This window comes from Trichoderma harzianum (genome assembly GCF_003025095.1).
Source record: "Trichoderma harzianum CBS 226.95 unplaced genomic scaffold M431scaffold_38, whole genome shotgun sequence".
In the NCBI taxonomy this organism is placed as follows: Eukaryota; Fungi; Ascomycota; class Sordariomycetes; order Hypocreales; family Hypocreaceae; genus Trichoderma; species Trichoderma harzianum.
Genome location: NW_020209286.1, coordinates 75859 through 94110, shown reverse-complemented (window position 1 = coordinate 94110; position 18252 = coordinate 75859). Strand labels below are relative to the sequence as shown.

General features: G+C 44.7%; 6 protein-coding genes across 6 annotated transcripts; 3 read left to right on the top strand and 3 right to left on the bottom strand.

The window, feature by feature from the left end:
* Positions 1-1865: 1865 nt before the first annotated feature.
* M431DRAFT_101899 (hypothetical protein) lies at positions 1866-3945 on the bottom strand (the record flags this gene model as incomplete). Its single annotated transcript, XM_024911360.1, has 2 exons — positions 1866-3630; positions 3773-3945. The coding sequence occupies 2 exons, from the start codon at positions 3943-3945 to the stop codon at positions 1866-1868; spliced, it is 1938 nt and encodes a 645-aa protein (XP_024767321.1).
* Positions 3946-5415: 1470 nt separating this feature from the next.
* On the top strand, positions 5416-6853 carry M431DRAFT_536182 (hypothetical protein). The gene is made up of 2 exons (XM_024920985.1): positions 5416-5568; positions 5664-6853. The coding sequence occupies exons 1-2, from the start codon at positions 5488-5490 to the stop codon at positions 6807-6809; spliced, it is 1227 nt and encodes a 408-aa protein (XP_024767320.1). The 5' UTR covers positions 5416-5487; the 3' UTR covers positions 6810-6853.
* A 444-nt stretch (positions 6854-7297) lies between these two features.
* Positions 7298-8390, top strand: M431DRAFT_101866 (hypothetical protein; the record flags this gene model as incomplete). The annotated part of the gene is made up of 4 exons (XM_024911357.1): positions 7298-7372; positions 7463-7473; positions 7537-7594; positions 7650-8390. The coding sequence occupies 4 exons, from the start codon at positions 7298-7300 to the stop codon at positions 8388-8390; spliced, it is 885 nt and encodes a 294-aa protein (XP_024767319.1).
* A 2091-nt stretch (positions 8391-10481) lies between these two features.
* Positions 10482-10649, bottom strand: M431DRAFT_53553 (hypothetical protein; the record flags this gene model as incomplete). The annotated part of the gene is made up of 1 exon (XM_024920960.1): positions 10482-10649. A coding segment is annotated over one exon (168 nt), but the record flags the coding sequence as incomplete, so codon positions are not given.
* Positions 10650-12490: 1841 nt separating this feature from the next.
* Positions 12491-14622, top strand: M431DRAFT_21906 (hypothetical protein; the record flags this gene model as incomplete). Its single annotated transcript, XM_024913553.1, has 1 exon — positions 12491-14622. Exon 1 carries the CDS (start codon positions 12553-12555, stop codon positions 14620-14622), a length of 2070 nt encoding a protein of 689 aa, XP_024767317.1. The 5' UTR covers positions 12491-12552.
* Positions 14623-16105: 1483 nt separating this feature from the next.
* Positions 16106-17333, bottom strand: M431DRAFT_101854 (hypothetical protein; the record flags this gene model as incomplete). The annotated part of the gene is made up of 2 exons (XM_024911354.1): positions 16106-16270; positions 16344-17333. 2 exons carry the CDS (start codon positions 17331-17333, stop codon positions 16106-16108), a joined length of 1155 nt encoding a protein of 384 aa, XP_024767316.1.
* Positions 17334-18252: the final 919 nt, after the last annotated feature.

Below are 18252 nucleotides of genomic sequence, written 5' to 3'. Positions count from 1 at the left end.
AATAGATAAATAGAAAAGATTAACTAAATAATTAAAACTTATTTATATTATTATATTAATTTTAAGTAAAATAACTAAGTAGAACTTCTCTTTATTATATAATTTATATATAATAGTATAAAATTTAAATTAACTAGGAAATTATTCTTCTTCCTAAACTATAAATTTAAACCTAAAGTTTATTAATTACTAAGGTAAAAGGAAAATATTAAAAAAGCTATAATTAAAGTAGAAGATATAATTAAATTATATAATAAACTATAATAATAACTTAAATTTATTTAATAAAGGATAATTAAATATATAAATAAAAATAAAATTAAAGAATTAACCCTTTAGGAAAAGAATATAATTTAACTTTACTAATATATATAAAGAAATAAGTAAATAAATATTAAAATAAATAAGTTAAGTAATAAACTTAATTTTAAGAAATTTAAATTTTATAAAGTTTTAAAAAAAAATTAAAAAAGTAAATTATAAACTTAAACTTCTAAAATAATAGGAAAAATAAAGGAAATATATATATTTAATATTTTATATCTTTTTACTAAAAAAAGTATAAATTAATAAAAAAACTAAAAGATTTATTTAAGATAAAATTATTATTAAAAAAAAGGAAAAAGAATATAAGGTAAAAGATATTAATATAATAAAAATAGAAGAAGATAGTAAATAATACTATAAGGTATAATAAAAAAAAAGGGAAAAAAAAAAAGAAATATAAAAACTTATTAAGTATTTTAAAAACTTAATAATACTAATAGAAAAACTTTACTAAAGCCTAAGGATTATACTAGCTTAGGATTTATTAATAATATTCTTAAATAATTTACTAATTTTAAAAAAGCAGGAATAACTTTAAAAAAACCTTCTGCTAACTATATTATAACAGCCTAAAGAGCAGCCTCTACCTTACGCTTCTTTTATTTTAACTACTTTAACTTTACTAAATTATTAATACCTTAGGATATTATATATACTGCCTTTTTAAACTATTCCTTATATTATTTTTAAAAATAAATAACTTTAGCTATAAGATTTATAATTTCCTCTTTAATAGTTTTAACCTTATTATTAAGCTAATTACGTTAATAAGAAATATATAATAATTATTAAGGTATAAGAAATACTTTGTAATAAGATTTATAATCCTTAATATACTTTAAGCAGTAACTTAAGTTAACCTTAAAAGCTAAATACTAAAATCCCTTTTTTTTATAATAAAAGTAAGGTTTTATTTTAATAAATTATAATAATATAAAAGCAGTAAGTACTATACTTTTATTAAATTTCTTCTTTTTTCCTTTTATATTAGCTAAGTTAGTAAATTTTTAAATATAGAAAATTATTTTAGTAATAAATAGGTAATAAAATAAGAAAAATATCTATAAGTAGGAGATATAAATACTTATATACTAGATTACCTAGTCTTAGGGATAAGACTAATAGGAGAGGAGAATTATATTATAACCTAGCTCTTATAATTATAATAAAGGGCCTATAGAGTAGGTACTCCTAGATTAACATTAGACTACGTAGCTAATTAAAAAGTAGTTAACGGGAATTAACGTTAATTTTAATTAATGTAAGAATAAATTAATTAAGATTATAAATAATTTTACTTAACTTTAGAATATATAATTAAATATATAAGTTTACTTTATATTATTTATTAAAATACTTAAATAGCTAATTATTATTATAGCGTTTATAATATAATTAAATTAGAATATAAATACCTATTCTTATTTATATTACTAGCTATTGATAAGATTGCCTGTTACCGACCTGATTACTCCGCTAACATAAACTATAGAACTACTCTAAGGTTTATCCCTTGGGAATAGCTAACCTATATTAACCTATAGGCACCGGTTTGTCACAACCTCACTATATGATGAACAGATTAGGTGCCACGTTTCGGGTTGCACCGCCCAATCCCGAGCTAAGCGATAAATGAAATCAACAACAGCACTACTTCCAGTTCCACTAAGTTCCAATATGCATTTTGTGCGAGCGGCAAGTTTCCTTTTTAATGATCTCAAAGCAACATCTTTCGAGTTCTTATCTTTTGGAAAGCTGTCAATATTCATTGGGGCAAATCTTGATTCTTCAATCAACCATATTTTAAACCATGGGAATGGACCGTCAGCAGCTCTTAGCACTTGCATCATATAAGCAGCATCCGGGAGGTTTTTGGGTCTAATACTACCCCAAATAGCGTCGTATAGAGATAAGATGTCGCTAGGCAGAGCTTCCAAGTCTTTTCGAGCTTGAGGTATTGATTGCCCTTCAGACAATAAGCCCAGTAGGTGCTTCACAACAATCGAAAGCCATAGGAAGACTCCATTCGCCCTTTTTGCTATATCGGTAAGCAACTGAGTAGCGCTTTCGGGATATAACTGCTTTTGCTCAGCAAACGCGTTGTTATCATTAAATTTGCTGTTGATAAATATCTCCATATCGCTATGGGTTTGCAAATGCATTTGAAGCATTGGACACTGGTTGAATTCATCCTGAAACTCAGTCCAAGGTCGGCTTGCGGCACACAATTTGAGTCCACAAGAGCATCGCGCCAGTATATGCTTAATATAATCGACAATTTCTGCGGGTGGCATACTAAATTCGTCGAGTCCATCGATAAATAAAGCGAGCTGGATAGTCTTTCCACACGAAGACAGCAATGCCTCAAATGACTCCGCTATCTCCCAATCGGTCCACTTAGGAAGGCCAGAGATGTTTCTCAGGGCTTGACAAAACGCCCAACGCCTTGGTGATAATACCGGCGCTAATTCTGGGAATTGCTTCAGCACCTGGAATATGACAGTCCGTTTAAGACCTTGGAGGGATTTTTGCAACATATTGCCCGGATTCCATGCATAGTATTTTACGAGAATAAGGCGCAATGCTCCTAGCGACTGGGATAGATTGTCCCATAGGGTTTCGTTTTGCATTATTAGTTTCATCATAGTTGATTTGCCGGAACCTGGTTTGCCTGTGATCCAATAGACTTTGTTTGAATTATCTTCCAGCCACTTGGGAAAACTGCTCCATAAGGGCATGCTATCCTTTATCGGGGGTTCTTTCTGAAATATCCATGAATATGTCGTCTCAAAGCTCTTCGGGATGGCCTTTTCACGAGACTTTATGTCATTGAACTGAATATCGGCGGCAATAGCTTGTGCGACCATGATAGGGTCGATATGTGCTGAACAGTCGTCAGTCATATTTTCAGCCGGCTTCCAGTCATCTTTCCACAGATGATTGAGAAGTTCTTGGCGGATTGTGGCCATTGACCCAGTCCCGGCTTTGACATGTTGGATTATGTCTTCCGCCAACTGGTTTAAAGATAGCAATCTTGTCCCGGGTTGAATAAGTGGTTGTATTGCTTGGCCCAGCTTGACCACTCCCTCTTCTACCACTGTGAAGACGACTGTGCCAGATTCGGAGGGGCTATTTTTTGGTTTGTCTGGCCTATGATGCTGAGTTCTCCACTCTGCTTCCTGGTAAGGCAGTGGCGGTTGCAGATGGGAAATGTCCATCTGAATCTTCTCAAGCAAGCCAATGGCTTTGTTGAGTTGGTTATTAAATTGCAATTCACACTGTTCTCTTCGCTTTGCATCATCCCTAAAACACGCTCAGTAATTAGTGGTATGTACTTATTCCGGATGTGCAAGTGACATCTCATTAACTCGGACATGCAAGTGAGCGTAGCATGTATGATAATGATGCAAATAACGATACGGATATATGAACTGAAAAAGCATACCAGAGACATAAGATCATTGCATCAATTATGTTGCGCCTTAATGGCGCAAATTCGCTCTTGATTCTCAAAACGGCTTGCATATTGTTATTGAATTCGACACTTTCTTCATCTTTTGCCTTCTGGCATTCTTTACAATGGTTCTCTTCCGCAGATGTATTTGAACCACTAAGCATATGATTTCGCTGATGTAGCTCTGAAATCATCTTCTGCCTCTTAGGTGGCTTCATTGTATTTTTGACCCTCTCGAAGTCATTCGAAAGAGCGGTGCATTTGGATAATAGCTGCAATAAATGTAGCTGCGATTGTGTCTCAGCGTACTGAGATTTTGTCATATCTGCGTCAACTTGTCGGATTCCAGCAATTTGAAAGGATAAGTCATCGAGGGTCCTGCGTAGTTCTTCGCTTCGTTCCGCAAACTTTTGGGCGTCGGGCATTTCTTGGCGCATTTGTTTATATTTTTCCCAGCCATTATTAAGGAGCTTTCCACCGAGTTCCAGAAATTGGAACACTGCGGCCGCTATCGCGAGTGCGCTGAGAGGATCCATCTTTGCCAATACTTCTATAGGCTGATGTTTGGCTCCCAAATCTTGGCGTTGCTTTGAGCTATGTGTATTTGTAAATGATGTCTGATATGGCTGCCATAAAATAGCCCAAAAAATTGTATTGAAAAGCAACTGATAAAGGGTTGGAGAAAATGCGAAAGCAGGGATGCTTTTGTTGCTACATCAACAGCCTGATTTTATGTGCAATATCAGGCAGCCTGGTTGGGCATTCACGCATTATCAGCCACCCAATTATATCAAATTGATATTAAGGGAATCACCATAGAGCCATCTGACTAAACAACTCCTTTTTACTAAAATTATCTGAAGTTGCATGCCAGAATGTAATGCTTCTTGTGCTATTCTGGGAGCATCCTACAACTTGCGAGAGTCATCGCTGTGAAGATAATCTTCAGCGGAACATGGGTGGTAGCCAAATACGAGCATTTGACGGCTTCCTCAATTTCTCGCAAGCACCTAGCTTAAATTCCCTCTGAAGCCCCTTCAACTTTCCAGGGCATCTCTTGCGAAGGAGCGTCGTGACGCGGTACCGGCTTATAAGGAACGTAAGGGATAGTTAACATGACGTGGCGATATAATAGACGAAGCGATAATTGCTGAATAGTCTGCCAAAACGATTTTGTGGCCCTGGAATATGACAAGTAATAAGCTCAGGCAGAACTTTCTCATAGTAGATTCAGCTTCCTACTCTGTCATGTGTTGTTTAGATACAAGTAGACAGGCTATCTGATGCTGGAGATCCATGTCCAGGTACTTGCAATGCTGGATCGGCAACAGTTCCGCAACGAGGATTCAGCAAAAAAGGAGCTTTTATCAACAATATTCCTACAGTCATTTGCAAGTACCTATTTTATGAAACTATAAGGGTTCAATGCTAGAATGTTGCTATTGATGAAGTATAAGGTACCTTGATAAAGGATATTACAGGTAAAGTCAACGTCATTAGTGGAGTATTTTGGACATTGCCTGTAGGCAGCTACGCAGCGCCACTGAAGCTTATCAGTGCGATAAGAACCTTGAATCTTTGCCTCTTAACATCGGCTTGTCCCATGTCAGTCATCTTCCAAACAAAAACATTCCTTCACATTATATCGAATCTGCTTGTAGATCAACTGAACCGAGCCATAGCCCTTCTCTGATGCCAGATTCGCCATGAAGCTCGTGTCGCGACACATTCCTAAAGAGTTTGAGGACGAGCAGGTCTCGCTCCTACCAGAGGATCCAGAGGACATGGTCAGTCGCATCGTCATCGCCCGCCCCGCCGCTTCATTTGCGATTGAAGCTATCACGACATGAACAGCAGCAGCTAACGGCGCATCTACCCGCAGTGGCATGCGTACAACCTGATAGTCCCCGGCGACCTCGTCCATGCGCACGCAATACGAAAAGTCGTCAACATCAACCCGGGCACCGGCGTGCCAGCCGCCGAGCGAGTTCACACGAATCTCGCCATCCGAGTCAAGTCGACCTTTTTCGATCCCGCCGTCTCCTCCCTCCGCGTCTCTGGCGTTGTCGCCGCCGAAAACGACCATGTTGCCATGGGCGCCCATCACACGCTCGACATTGAGATAAATAGATCTTTTACCGTGGTCAAGCCAGACGGCTGGGATAGCGTCGCAAAGGCCACTCTGGCGCAAGCTCTGTCAGACGACAAGAACGGCGCCATGGCTGCGGTGGTGATGCAGGAAGGCCTCGCCAACATCTGCCTCATTACACAGTTCCGAACAGTCCTCAAGACCCGCGTAGAGAGCGTAGTGCCCAAGAAGCGCGATACAGCCTCGGATCAGGACGCAGGAATGCGACGATTCTTTGACAAGACCCTGTCGTCATTACTCAGAGCAGTCGACTTTTCCGAATCAAGACCTCTACTATTGGCGAGTCCAGGCTTTGTTGCGACAGATTTTAAGGAGTACATTGCGAAACAGGGCCGCGACAAGTCAGACAAGGTTCTCACAGCCGTAGCGAGGCAGGCGACAATAATACACGCCAACTCGGGACATGTGCACAGCTTGAACGAGGTGCTCAAGAGCCCAGAGGTTCTGGCTAAGATGAAGGATATGAATTACGCAAAGGAGGTGCAGTACATGGACAACTTCTTTGACCTGCTCAAGCTCGACGATGGACGTGCATGGTACGGCAGCAGAGCTGTAGAAAAGGCCATTGCTGACGGCGCAGTGGGACCTGGAGGGGGGGTGCTATTAATCAACAACTCTCTCTTCCGAAGTCAAGACCTAGCGACACGGAAAAAGTACGTTGCGCTGGTGGACAAGGTCAAGCTAGACGGTGGCGAGGCACGGATATTAAGTAGCGATCACGAAAGCGGACAGCGCCTCAAGATGCTGGGAGATATTGCGGCCACTTTGAACTATCCCATGCACGACCTTGACGAAGAGGAGGAGGAGCAGGCAGCAGAACCGACGCCTGATAGACGGAATTACGAGGACGAAATAGACATGTTAGATAGCGTTATTTAGATGAGATTGGATAAATACAAGTGTAAAAAGAGAAACAAGAGAGTCTTATCTGTGATGTGAGGGTTTTGCTGATGATGACTGAGCTCTGAGTCAACCGTCTCCTCCATTTTCCGGATATAGACAGATAGATGGCCCTTCCCAGTAACACCTGTTCATGCATGGAATCAATGCATGGAATCATCACAGTCGGCAGGCAAGTTTGGCCGCTCTTCCGCCTCGGCGTTAATGTCAACGATTAATCATGCATTCACCCAAAAAGGGAGAAAAGATGCCACAAACTCCGGGCGTTGTGTGCAGCACTGTGGGACTCTCAAGATGGGGAACTAACGAGTTGCCCCTCATCGATTCGGCGACCCCTCAATAGCGTGGTTGACATCATGCAATGGAAATTGTTTATAAGCACTCATGTTGTTCTCATTTGAGTCTTTTTTTCAACCTGTAAACTTGTAAACTTGCTTCAAGAAAAATTCGAGACAAAATCAGCAACAATGGCTCAGAAACTCACGTTGCAGTCGGTTGTCAAGCTCAACTCGGGCTATACCATTCCCCTCCTGGGTTTTGGAGTAAGTCTTACTGATACGAGACATGGCGTGTCCCCTTTTAAACAGGTTGCCGTAAACTTGCCGATATGGTGCTTACAAGTGCGCTTTTAGGTCTACCAAACGTATGTCACTCGTCGATATAGTGCATTTTGTAATGGGTGATTCGTATTGACGTTTGTTGTTAGTGCTGCAGGTGTTGCTACCGAAGTCTGCAAGGAGGCTTTGAGAATAGGATATAGACACGTATGTGACGCAAAACCTTGATTTTTCATCATTTCGATACTCATCCGTGAAATAGATTGACTCTGCTTCCGGATACTACAACCAGGGCCCTTCCGCCGCAGGCATTCCCGCCTCCGGCGTCCCCCGCGAAGAAGTCTTCTTCACCACAAAGGTCCCCGTGCGCGAGAAGCCCCTCGGATACCAGAACACGCTCGATCTGGTCGACATTGCCCTCAACGAGACTAAGCTGGACTACCTAGACCTTGTCCTCATTCACTCTCCCTACGGCGGCGTCGAGAACCGAAAGGGCGCCTGGAAGGCTCTCGTCGAGTCCGTCGAGGCTGGCAAGGTTCGCTCCATTGGTATTTCCAACTATGGCGTGCACCACTTGAACGAGTTGGAGGAGTACATCAAGGAGCTCGAGTCTGAGCGAGGCGGCGCAGGCAAGGGCGGTGTGATTTCCGTCGGTCAGTGGGAGATTCACCCCTGGCTGCCCAGAGACGACATTGTGCAGTGGTGCCACGCAAGGAACATTGCTGTTCAGGCATACTGCCCGATTGTTCGCGGTGAGCGATTTGGCGATCCCAAGGTTAGCGCCGTGGGCAAGAAGTATGGCAAGACGGAGGCGCAGGTTTTGCTGCGATGGAGCTTGCAAAAGGGGCTTGTTCCTCTGATTAAGAGTGTTACGCCGAGCCGTATTGCGGAGAATGCGGATATTTATGACTTTGAGTTGACGGAGGAGGAGGTTAAGGATTTGACGACGACGGAGTACAGCCCTTGTGCTTGGGATCCTACTGTTGAGCCTTTGGACAGGTAAAGGAATCGTCATATATGCGGAAAAAATATGCCTCTGTGCAGATAGTTTTAAAAATACAAATTGACAAGCTGACGACTGTGAGATAATGAAATCAGTTGTGTGTGCTATGAAAAAGTGAAAGCTAGCCGAAAACTAGAGCAGAAAGATCAGTAGGCTTGACCAAGGAATGGTCACATCACATAAATCTAGGTGACAACTCAACACAGAAATGAGTCTTCTCAGAATGTTGAAATATATGATCAGTTGCCTTAACCTATTACTATTAAACTGCGGGCGTAACCTCTCTACTTATGCTCTGTAGCCGCTCTGTAGCCGGACTGACCCCTGAACGCCCAGGTACTGATACTTCCTAGGTTGCTGCCCCTATTTTCAACACAGAAAAAGAATAACGGTTGTTTGCGAAGTGGAATTTATACAGAATTAATAATCGGTTGCCTTTCTCTTTTCTCTTCCTCAGAATGCAACTTTACGCAATACTGATATCCTTGCGCAATTTTGTCCATGTTGAATGTAATAAGTAGAGTGACCAAAGAGACCAGAGCCGCTGTTATAATAAATGGTGTCCTCGTGTTACCATCCGTTATATTTGGGATTGCCCAGAGGGCCTGAGAGAATTCGATTAATAAATGCTTCAGTTTTATGCAGCATTATAGAGGAAGCTGGATAACTCACCGCGCAGAATCCCAAAGGGAGGTAAAAAATGCTCACATACGTAAGTAGCATAACATTTTGTCCTACTTTATTTGCGATTCTTGTCTCTCGAATCGTAATCCACGCAAATTCCTACATTAACTCAGTAAAAATTCTTCGCCGCCAAGATACGTGGCTTCACCTACGAACTGAAGTAGATCTCTCACTGATTGGTCCAAATTTTCGAGTTTCTGGGTGATTCCAGCTTGGAACTCTTCCTTCAAAAAGCGCATTGTAATATCTTGTAAGGCTTGTTCTCTGTGAAAGCGTAGGTAGTAGTCTTTTAGAAACTCCTCGGCATCGGATGTTTGGCTCGCCAAAATACTGCGGAGATTGGCCAATTGCTGGGCATCCTTTGCTAGGAAATTTATCATTTCTAGCTTGTCTCCCATCTTCAGTTGTTCGACTCGCTATAGAAGTCAGTAAATAAACCGAAAGTAGAACGCAGCAATGTAGGAGAAATAGGGCATACCCTATCAGATAAGTGATCTTCAAAGGCTTTGCAAAAGCTTAACCACGGTGTTTTGAGATGGCCAATGAACTGTCGAAATAAATCCAGGTCGTCGTCTGGAATCCAGCCGTATGGCAACGTACTAAAGTAAACTATTGGAGTCCACGGGTCCCCTGGGGTTTTTGGTTGTATCATTCTCCACATTACTCTACTTATCTTGTTATCGACAAAACGCAGCTGGTTATCTTCGTACGAAGTTAAGGATAGCCGCAATGAAATGCAAATATCCCAGGTATCGTTACCTAGATTGTAACTTTTGGTCTGTAATTTGTTTCCTATTATCGCTTGTTTAAATAGGGAAACTGGTTCTTTTGACCAAATTGGGTTTTGCAAGTCGTCTGTTAACAAGCTTAAAATCGTTAGGGACCTCAATATCAGAGAAATATTTGATAGTTTGACGAAGAAGCCACTTACTAGAGTCGACTTGTGAATGTAGTAGAAGTCTTTAACAGTTCTTCGCGTGACAAAAATGTTGCAGGAAAATCAAGATTTTGCTCTCCCCCTCTTTTTTTAGACAACATAACGGTATCGTATTCTGGTTTGTTATATGCCTGACGCCACTCCTTCGCCTCGATATCTTTGGTATCTGCTTTATGATTGAGCAGCTCTTGAACAATAATCTTATGCTTTGCTCCAATCGCTAATCGAAGCGGTGTTTCTCCAGTATGATCTTTGCTGTTGATTATTTCTTCGGCCTTGCTTAGCAATAGACGATGTCTTGCAATGTCATAGTGCCCCAACAGCGCCGCCAGATGCAAAGCAGTTCGGCCTTGAACATCTTTCTGGTCAATTTTGAGACCTTCGTGCTGCATCAACTTTATCGCAGCAGCTTGTTTTCCTTCTTGCGTCAGAAGAAGTAATGTGCCAGTATCGGCTGACACGAGATCCTCCACAACCTCCTCGTGCCCATTTTCTACAGCCACCCAGAGCGGTGTCCGGCCATCGCGATCCGCGAGATTAACATCGGCATCCCTTTCAATCAACAAGGACACAGCTGCCCTATGCCCTTTCTCTGCAGCCCGTGAGAGCGGTGTTCGGCCATCGTGATCCTTTATGTTTGACTTCAAGCGTAAGTCTTCATCGTATTCCGGTAATAAAAGTTTCAAAATTTCTACTTCGCCGTTCTCTGCGAAGAATGATAAAGTGGTTCGACCAGGCAAGTCAGATTTCGTGGCCAGGATAGAATCTTTGAGATCATTAAACCCTTTGTCTCCCGCCCACTCTATTACCTGGGCAAGGGAAACCCCGGCTGCTTCTAAGTCGAGATCTTTCCTTGTAAATAGCAGCTCAACCACCTTGTGATGATTCTTTCTCATAGCGGTATCCAGCGCCGTCTGATAATTTGAGCGTACATTGACATTGATATTCTCCACCATAAACAGCAATTCCATAATTTTTGTTTGGCCATTCCTTGCAGCTTCTATCAATGGCACTCTTCCCTTTCCATCAGTTTCATTTATATCGATATCATTTCTTTGAAGCAGTAGCTCTACCGCTTTGATATGACCCTCAATCGTACCTTCAATTAATGCCCGATGGCGGGCAGCTGGTTTTAAATTAATGTCATCACGTCCCAGTAGATGCTTCACAATAGCAGTCTTCCCATGCTTTGTGGCAACCACTATAGCCCTCGACCCGTATTCATTTCTTGCATCTTCGTCAATTTCGTTATTTTCAAGCATCAGCTTTATTATATCCTCGTGCCCCTTAGAGGCCGCCGCAGAGACAGCCCGCCCGTAAGCCCCGGAATCGATTTTATTAGCATATTGCAGTAGTATCTCTACTACATCTTTGTATCCATATTCCGCAGCGTACTTTAACGGAGTGACTTGAAAGCTATTTTCTGCGTATATGTTGGCATTGTATTTTTCAAGTAGCAGCTGGACTGCTTCTTTACGCCCGTTTCTGGCCGCTATCGATAATAGAGTGTTTCCGTCTTCGTCTTTATGGGAATCAATGATCTCAGTCGCTGGTAATCCCTGGAAGATGCTGAGGTCTCCGTCCTCTACTGCTTGGAAGAGATCTTTTGTTTGGGCCATGGTGGCTTTTTTATTTGTAATCCAAAGAGATGGAACAGTGATGACAAGATAAATTTGTAGAATAAAAAGCTATTTCACAACATGCAGACAGCATGTTCATAAATTAGCAGGCTAAAGACTGCGTGTTCGACAGCAGAGTTTTTATTGCTGCCGAGACGTTAGGCTGCGGGACGTTAGGCTGGATCAGGGACTGTATGTACGCCTTGCGTATTTGGACTGACACTGCTACCTTACGTAGCATTCCCAAGTGGGTTATCCAGGCGCCTGGGCACAGGTATATAATCCGCATGTAGGTGTTCACTTGAGGGGTTGCCTTTTGTGGATGCTATTCCCGTCTCCTGGTTGGGAGGATTTCCAAGGCTTCTCAAGTGCCTTGGCCGATTCTATAAATTTACTTTTTCTAGCAACCGATCAAGTTCATGAGTGCTCCATGGATAGCAAATTCTACAATCATGTCAACAAGGGCACCATGGGAGAGCCGCGCCCCTGCCATGCGTGTGAGGATGCTGGTGTTGGTTGACTGCACTGAACTTGCATGACGCCACATCAGCTGCAGACTCAGCCTCCGCAAGGCTTTTTCGATGCACAATCCAAGAAGGCTTAATATGAGTAAACAGAATCACGGAAGTGAATATGCAGAGATTAATTACACCATCGTATGCACATTTACTTCGTAGGGGATGCAAACCCGCGGATTAATGTCTACCTCTAGACGTTGCTGGTATTGCCATCACGTGACAGCGTATCCGTCTCGCGTTTACAGTTAGTTGTCACGCCCGCTGTACTGTAGCACTGAGAGTGAATCTTACCCCGCGACAACAACAACAACAACAAAACAAAACAACGCAAAACAACGCCATCATGCAATGCTTGGAGACGCCCCCAAGAGATTCCGTTCATTGAGCCCGTCGCAATTGCCACGATGGTTCAGCGGACCTTCACCATAGTGCCGCCTGCAGGGCCGGCCGAGCGAACCCCTGTCAATAATCGCCCCATGACATCTAAACAAGTCCGCAAGGCCTACAAAGAAGCAAATCGTGTCCCGCGCGTATCCAGAGCCGAACAGTTGAGACAGGAGAGAGCCGAGCAGGAGCGCATCCGGAAGGAGTTTGAGAAGGATAAAGCCGCATTGAAAGCCAGGACGCTCAGGGAGAAGAAGCGCGCAAAGGAGCAGGCGGAGAGGGAGGAGAAGAGGAAGAAGGGCCTGCCTTTGGTGAATGTTCGGCCAAGCCAAGACACCATTGCTTGGTTTGTGAGAGGAAAGGGGTCAGGCACCAAGAGAGATTGCAGAGGTCAGAATGCTGCGATAACCCCGGTATTGCCTATAGTGGAAGAACCAGAAGAGGACGAAGGTGACCTTCCCAGCCCGAAGCGACTCTGCAGCCAAGAACAGCCAAAGGACGCAGGCGACGAGGAAAAAGACTACTTCGAAGAGGAGTTCGAGGAAGAACAATTTGCGGCAGAAGACGTTGAGAAACCAGTAGAGAAAAGCGAAGAAATCCCGCCCGCGCCTGAAGGACCCGTTACCAAGGTTGATACTGCGCCAGAAAAGAATGAGCGCACTGCCGAGGAAGACTTCTTGGAGGATTTCGAAATCATGTCGGATGATGAGATGTCGAAGCTGTCCTTTAACCAAGTAGCTACAAAATCCGGTGTTGTCAGCGCAGAGAATCGCCTCCCGACATGCCCGGAGGCTACACCAGAGGAACGAGGGAAGGGCCCTTCACACCATGAGACCACACTCCACAAACCAGAATCTCCCATCACAATCAAGAACCCTAAACCACTAGCTCTTCCAGAGTTTTACTTGATATCTGATGACGAAGACGATTTGGAACAGGAGATGCTGGCTCTGGACGTTGCCCTGATTTCCCAAAACCAGCTCTCAAAACAGCCCGCGCTGGTACTTGTATCTCAAGGATCCCAGAAGCCGGCTCGCAGTGCAACAGGCTACGAGATGGATCTCGGACTCGCTACCGGCCCCCTCAATAATATTTCTCAAGAGAACCGCTCTAAAAGAGACGAACAAGCGAGTCTTATGCCACCGCCGCCGATACCCGCAGCTCCACAGCGCTCACGCTCCCCTATATCACCCGTCGCGATGAAACCACAGGCGCCTCCTCTTAGCACTCAGCAGATTCTCTTTAACATGGATGATTTCTTCCCTACGTCTTCACAGCAGGCAGCAGAATTGGAAGAAGAAGAAACTACATTCATCTCTCAATCCTTGAAATCGTGCTCGATACCTCGAGCTAAGGCTCCGAGCCCTATCGCGGAGAAAGACTTACCACCCCCAGATACAGCGTCTTCATCCCCCGAACCACCCAAGCCCTTTTTTACTGCGTCTGGGTCCAATGAGAGATTGGCTGTGGCCTTACTGCGTAGCCGACGAACAGCAGAGCAAGAGGAAGAACAGAGAAGGCGCGCCCTTCAATTAGAGGCCCTTGAGCTCGAAGAAGCCAAGAAGAGAGACTCTGAGCGTCGTGCTCGAGAGAAGAGACTGGCAGACAGCAAACCGAAAACGAATACCGCCAATCACACCCCTTCGAAGACAGAGCCTCGTGATAAGGGGCAACCCCCTCGACAAACAAGGCCAGCAAGTGCAACAACGCCGCAGTTTTCAATAAGAAAGGGGTTTACAACGAACCCCAACCGCACTCCTGCAAATACATCTGTACAGAGGACTCCTCTCGTTGCGACACGAGCCAACGCCACTCTACCAACTACCAAGTTACTACCTACGGCTGAGATGAAGAGACCTTCACCTATTGGCAATATTCCACGAAAGCAGTCATCCCCTACCACTGCTAAAGTCGCAATTGAACCGCAGCCTCCGGAGGCTCAAAACACAAGACACGAGACACTCAAAGCGATGTCCAAAGAAAACACGACTTCTCCTGGAATCAGCGAGGCTAAGCACCTAATTGCTTCTCAGGAGTCAGAATTTGGCGGAAGCTGGATGGACGAGCTGGCAACGGAGATTTCCCTATAATGTATATATTGACAAACGATACAGCTGCAAATACGGTTACGAGAGACGAGAGACGAGAGACGATATACCCCTCTGAATAGACGGCGGACAGCAGGTACATGGACGGATATGGCGGACTTGGGTTGATTTACTCGGGGTTTACGGCGAAAAGGGACTTGAGGCATACTGATTGATATGGCATTGCATTGCGTGGCGGATTTGTGTTTCGTTCTTTTTTCTTTCTGTAACTATTGAGATTAGCCTTTTATGTATTTGGTACGATTTAGTCTGTGTTGACGACTGTGAAATACGGGCTGAATGCGATGAGCTTTCTCTTCTAGCTCACTTTCTGTACTTCTCTCTCCTTCGCTGTGAGGATGTATCGTCCTCAATACCATTCTAGCCAATGCTAGTATCAGCATTACATTACCTTACATCCTATATCTATCGATCCAAACGCTTCACAACTCCCATAGCACCACGTATCCATAACTACCAACCTCATCCCAACACCAACCAACCAAGCAGATGATACAACACACCAAACATCTCATCCATCCCATCCCATTCCGTCCCGCGCATCCAATGCAATCCTTCATCCACCCTTCATTCACACTCAAATGCACAAGCCGCATTAGTCCCAAGCACTCCCCCAGCTAGTCCGCATCCCCCATCCCACGAAACTAGACCCGAATCATCCCCTCCATCTCATCACGCGCCCATGCTTGTTGTTTTGTTTTGTTTACATCCCAGAAATCATGCATACTCGTACATATGTAAGAAAGACGCCCGTTATATATGGCAAAAGAGACTCCTTGGCGAAAGAGTCCATATACAGTCATTACTTAAACCTAGAGTTTCCCAATGGGTATCTCCCTCTCTTATACTCTTCCTCATCCTTATATCAAAACACCAACACACCTAGTTTAAAGAAGAAGCCCAAAAAAGAAACACCAAGAAAAGAGAAAGAAAACCCGTCTATGCGCATTCATTGAAAAGAAGAAGAAAAGGGGAGAAGAAAAAATTACTTCCTGCTAAAACCCTCCTTCTCCCCCCCTCACTTTGTTCCTGAGCGTACATTGTGTGTGTTGTGTGTGTGGTTTTGCTCTCTCTACCAAAATCGTGTGTGTGTTTAACCCCCTTCAACGCCAACAAAAAAAAATATGTGCAAAATGAAGAAGAAGACAAAAAAAAAAAAAAAAGGTTCCCTTCCCTAAACCCTTTCCTGAACCCTTTCCCCCACCCCTTCGCTTATGTACCTGAACCAGAACCTTTAAAACGCCGCCATTCTTTGTTCCCTGTGCTAACAAAAAAAAAGAAGTAGAAGAAAGCATTGTGATGCTTCTGTGTGTTGTGTTCTCGCTCATTGTTGGTGAATCCATTTACTCCGTTCCCCCTTCCGTGTTGTTGTGATGATCAAAACCGGGTTTCCAGATGGGACATGTGACCATATGAACAGAATGTCCTACATCTTGCGGGAGAACGCCATTTGCTTTTTTCTTCTTCAAAGGAATATGCCGACCCATTCAGTCTTGAGAGCCACTTTGGTTTCGCACCCATCCACTGCACAGCGAATGTCGTTGGGAGTTGTTTTGCCTCCTGGGAAGCCTACTCCGTCGGGAGCAGTCTTTGTCGGTTTTCTGTTTTCAAAGCACTCGGCACAATATACCTGTTTGATGGAACAAGCGATCCAGTTAGTGAGGTTCATGAAAACCTCAGGTGTTTAAACGACAACAACTTACGTGACCGCACTTCTTTAGCGCCCAGAAATGGTGCTCTCCAGGTGCCCTCTTCCTCTTCTTTGACGGCGTGGACGGTGTATCGGCAGGGTCATAGGCGAGTTCTTCGTTGCAGGCCGGACATACAACCACCATCTGCTCGGTCTTGTCGTCGGCTCGGGTATCGCGGGTAAATCCCGTCCTGGCGGGTGGTACGGGCTCCATTGGGGGTTTGGGCGTCGGTTCACGGTTCGGAAACATGGTCTGCAGCTCAGGACCGAGATTGCCGAAGCTGCCACTCAGAAAGCCAGCCAGCGTTCTACCAAAGACTCTAAAATCGGATTCGAGCTGCTGGTGGTTAATTAAGTCGAGCGAAATGAGGCGGTCGCGGCCGTGGTGGCGGAGATGTTCGTGGGTGTGGTGATGATGGTGGTGGTGATGATGCCGCGGGTGGGCGCGAGTCCGCCAACTCTCGCGGTTTGGTCGCTGCAGCTCGTCCTCGGGCGAGTCTGCCGTCAGGTCGATGAAGCTCGGGGTGCCGACAAACGTGCTATCGCTCCTCGAGAGCTGGGGCGGCGAGATGCGCTGTGAATTCGTCCTCCGCGGATGCCTCCCGGCGCTGTTGTGCGGCACCTGCTGCAGCATTACCTGAGGCCCGGCGGCCTGCGTCCTTCGTCGGTCCACGGGTGAATCTGGCTCCTCGGTGAGGTCGATGACGGCAGATCCCGATCCTGAGCCTGTTGTAGCAGCGGGGGTTCTGTGACGGCGAGAGGAGGAGGCCTGATGCGAGGGCCGCAGCCGCAGTTGTGATGAGGCTGACGGGCCGGCAGGCTGAGGCCGGCGAGACTGACCAGCTGGTTGGTTCTGGTTCTGGAAGCTGAATTCTGGCCGCCGCGGGACGCCTCGCGGGTTCAGCAGGTTGTCAAAGATGCTGCGAGTCTCGGTGATCTCGACCTCGACCTCGGCCAGGTCGTCGTCGCTGGACCCGAGCACGTCGTCGCCGGCTCGCGACATTTTGGTGCGATGTTTTGGGTGTTGGAGAAGATAGATGGAGGGAGAGAGAGCGGAGGCGGCAGAGGGAAACGCTGCAACGGAAAAATCGGCGACTGGTCGGTTCCTTTTTCCCTCCAGTTGTATGGTAGCCTATTGTATTGCGTGTGCGGAGGGAATTCACCGTTGCGTAAGGGTGGCGTTGTGTTGGCCGGTTCAAAAATCCAAAGTCGGACGAGGTGCTGCCAAGGGCAAGACTCGATATAGCGATGATGGCGCCTGTAGCCCAACAAGCTCAGATAACATAAAACCAACCCCTCCTAGAACAGAGCGTTTTCAGCCTGTGGGGAAAAGCGCAACCTTTTGGGATTTTGTTTTTATTTTATGTTTTTGGCAGCTTTTAGTTTTTAAATTAGAATCGGTCCGCCGTTCACGTGGCGATATGTCGAGTGAAAAGGGAGCCAATATTGTTTGCTTCTTCGCTTCTTCTAAGCGCCCGGTTTGCTGACAAGCGCCCTTGTTATTTTTACCCTTTCTTGTTTGTCGAGGCGAAAAAAGAGTTCCAATGGTTTATCGATCTAATGCAGTGCGTCAAAAATCACACGAGCCGGTGCCATGTTCGGATCACCTTCGGCACCTGACAAATGAAATGTGCGGGAGAGTAAAAAAAATTCCAATAGAAGAGGCAACTTTCGGCGATATGAGATATGACGCACCGTTCACGCTGGGCTCATTTTGCAGTGACGGCTGGGGCGAATCGCACTTTTATTCACCCGCAAGAGCTCCATGACTCGCGCCTTGATTGCTATTATGCAGTTCTCATGCCTTTCTGAGGCCAAGCGCAATCTCAAGGGCTGGCTGCCTACCCGGCACTCTCTAATTTGGGGTGTATCATGTATAAAACAGACATGCCTCCGTGTCTCCAGTTAGGCAGGCAGGCAAC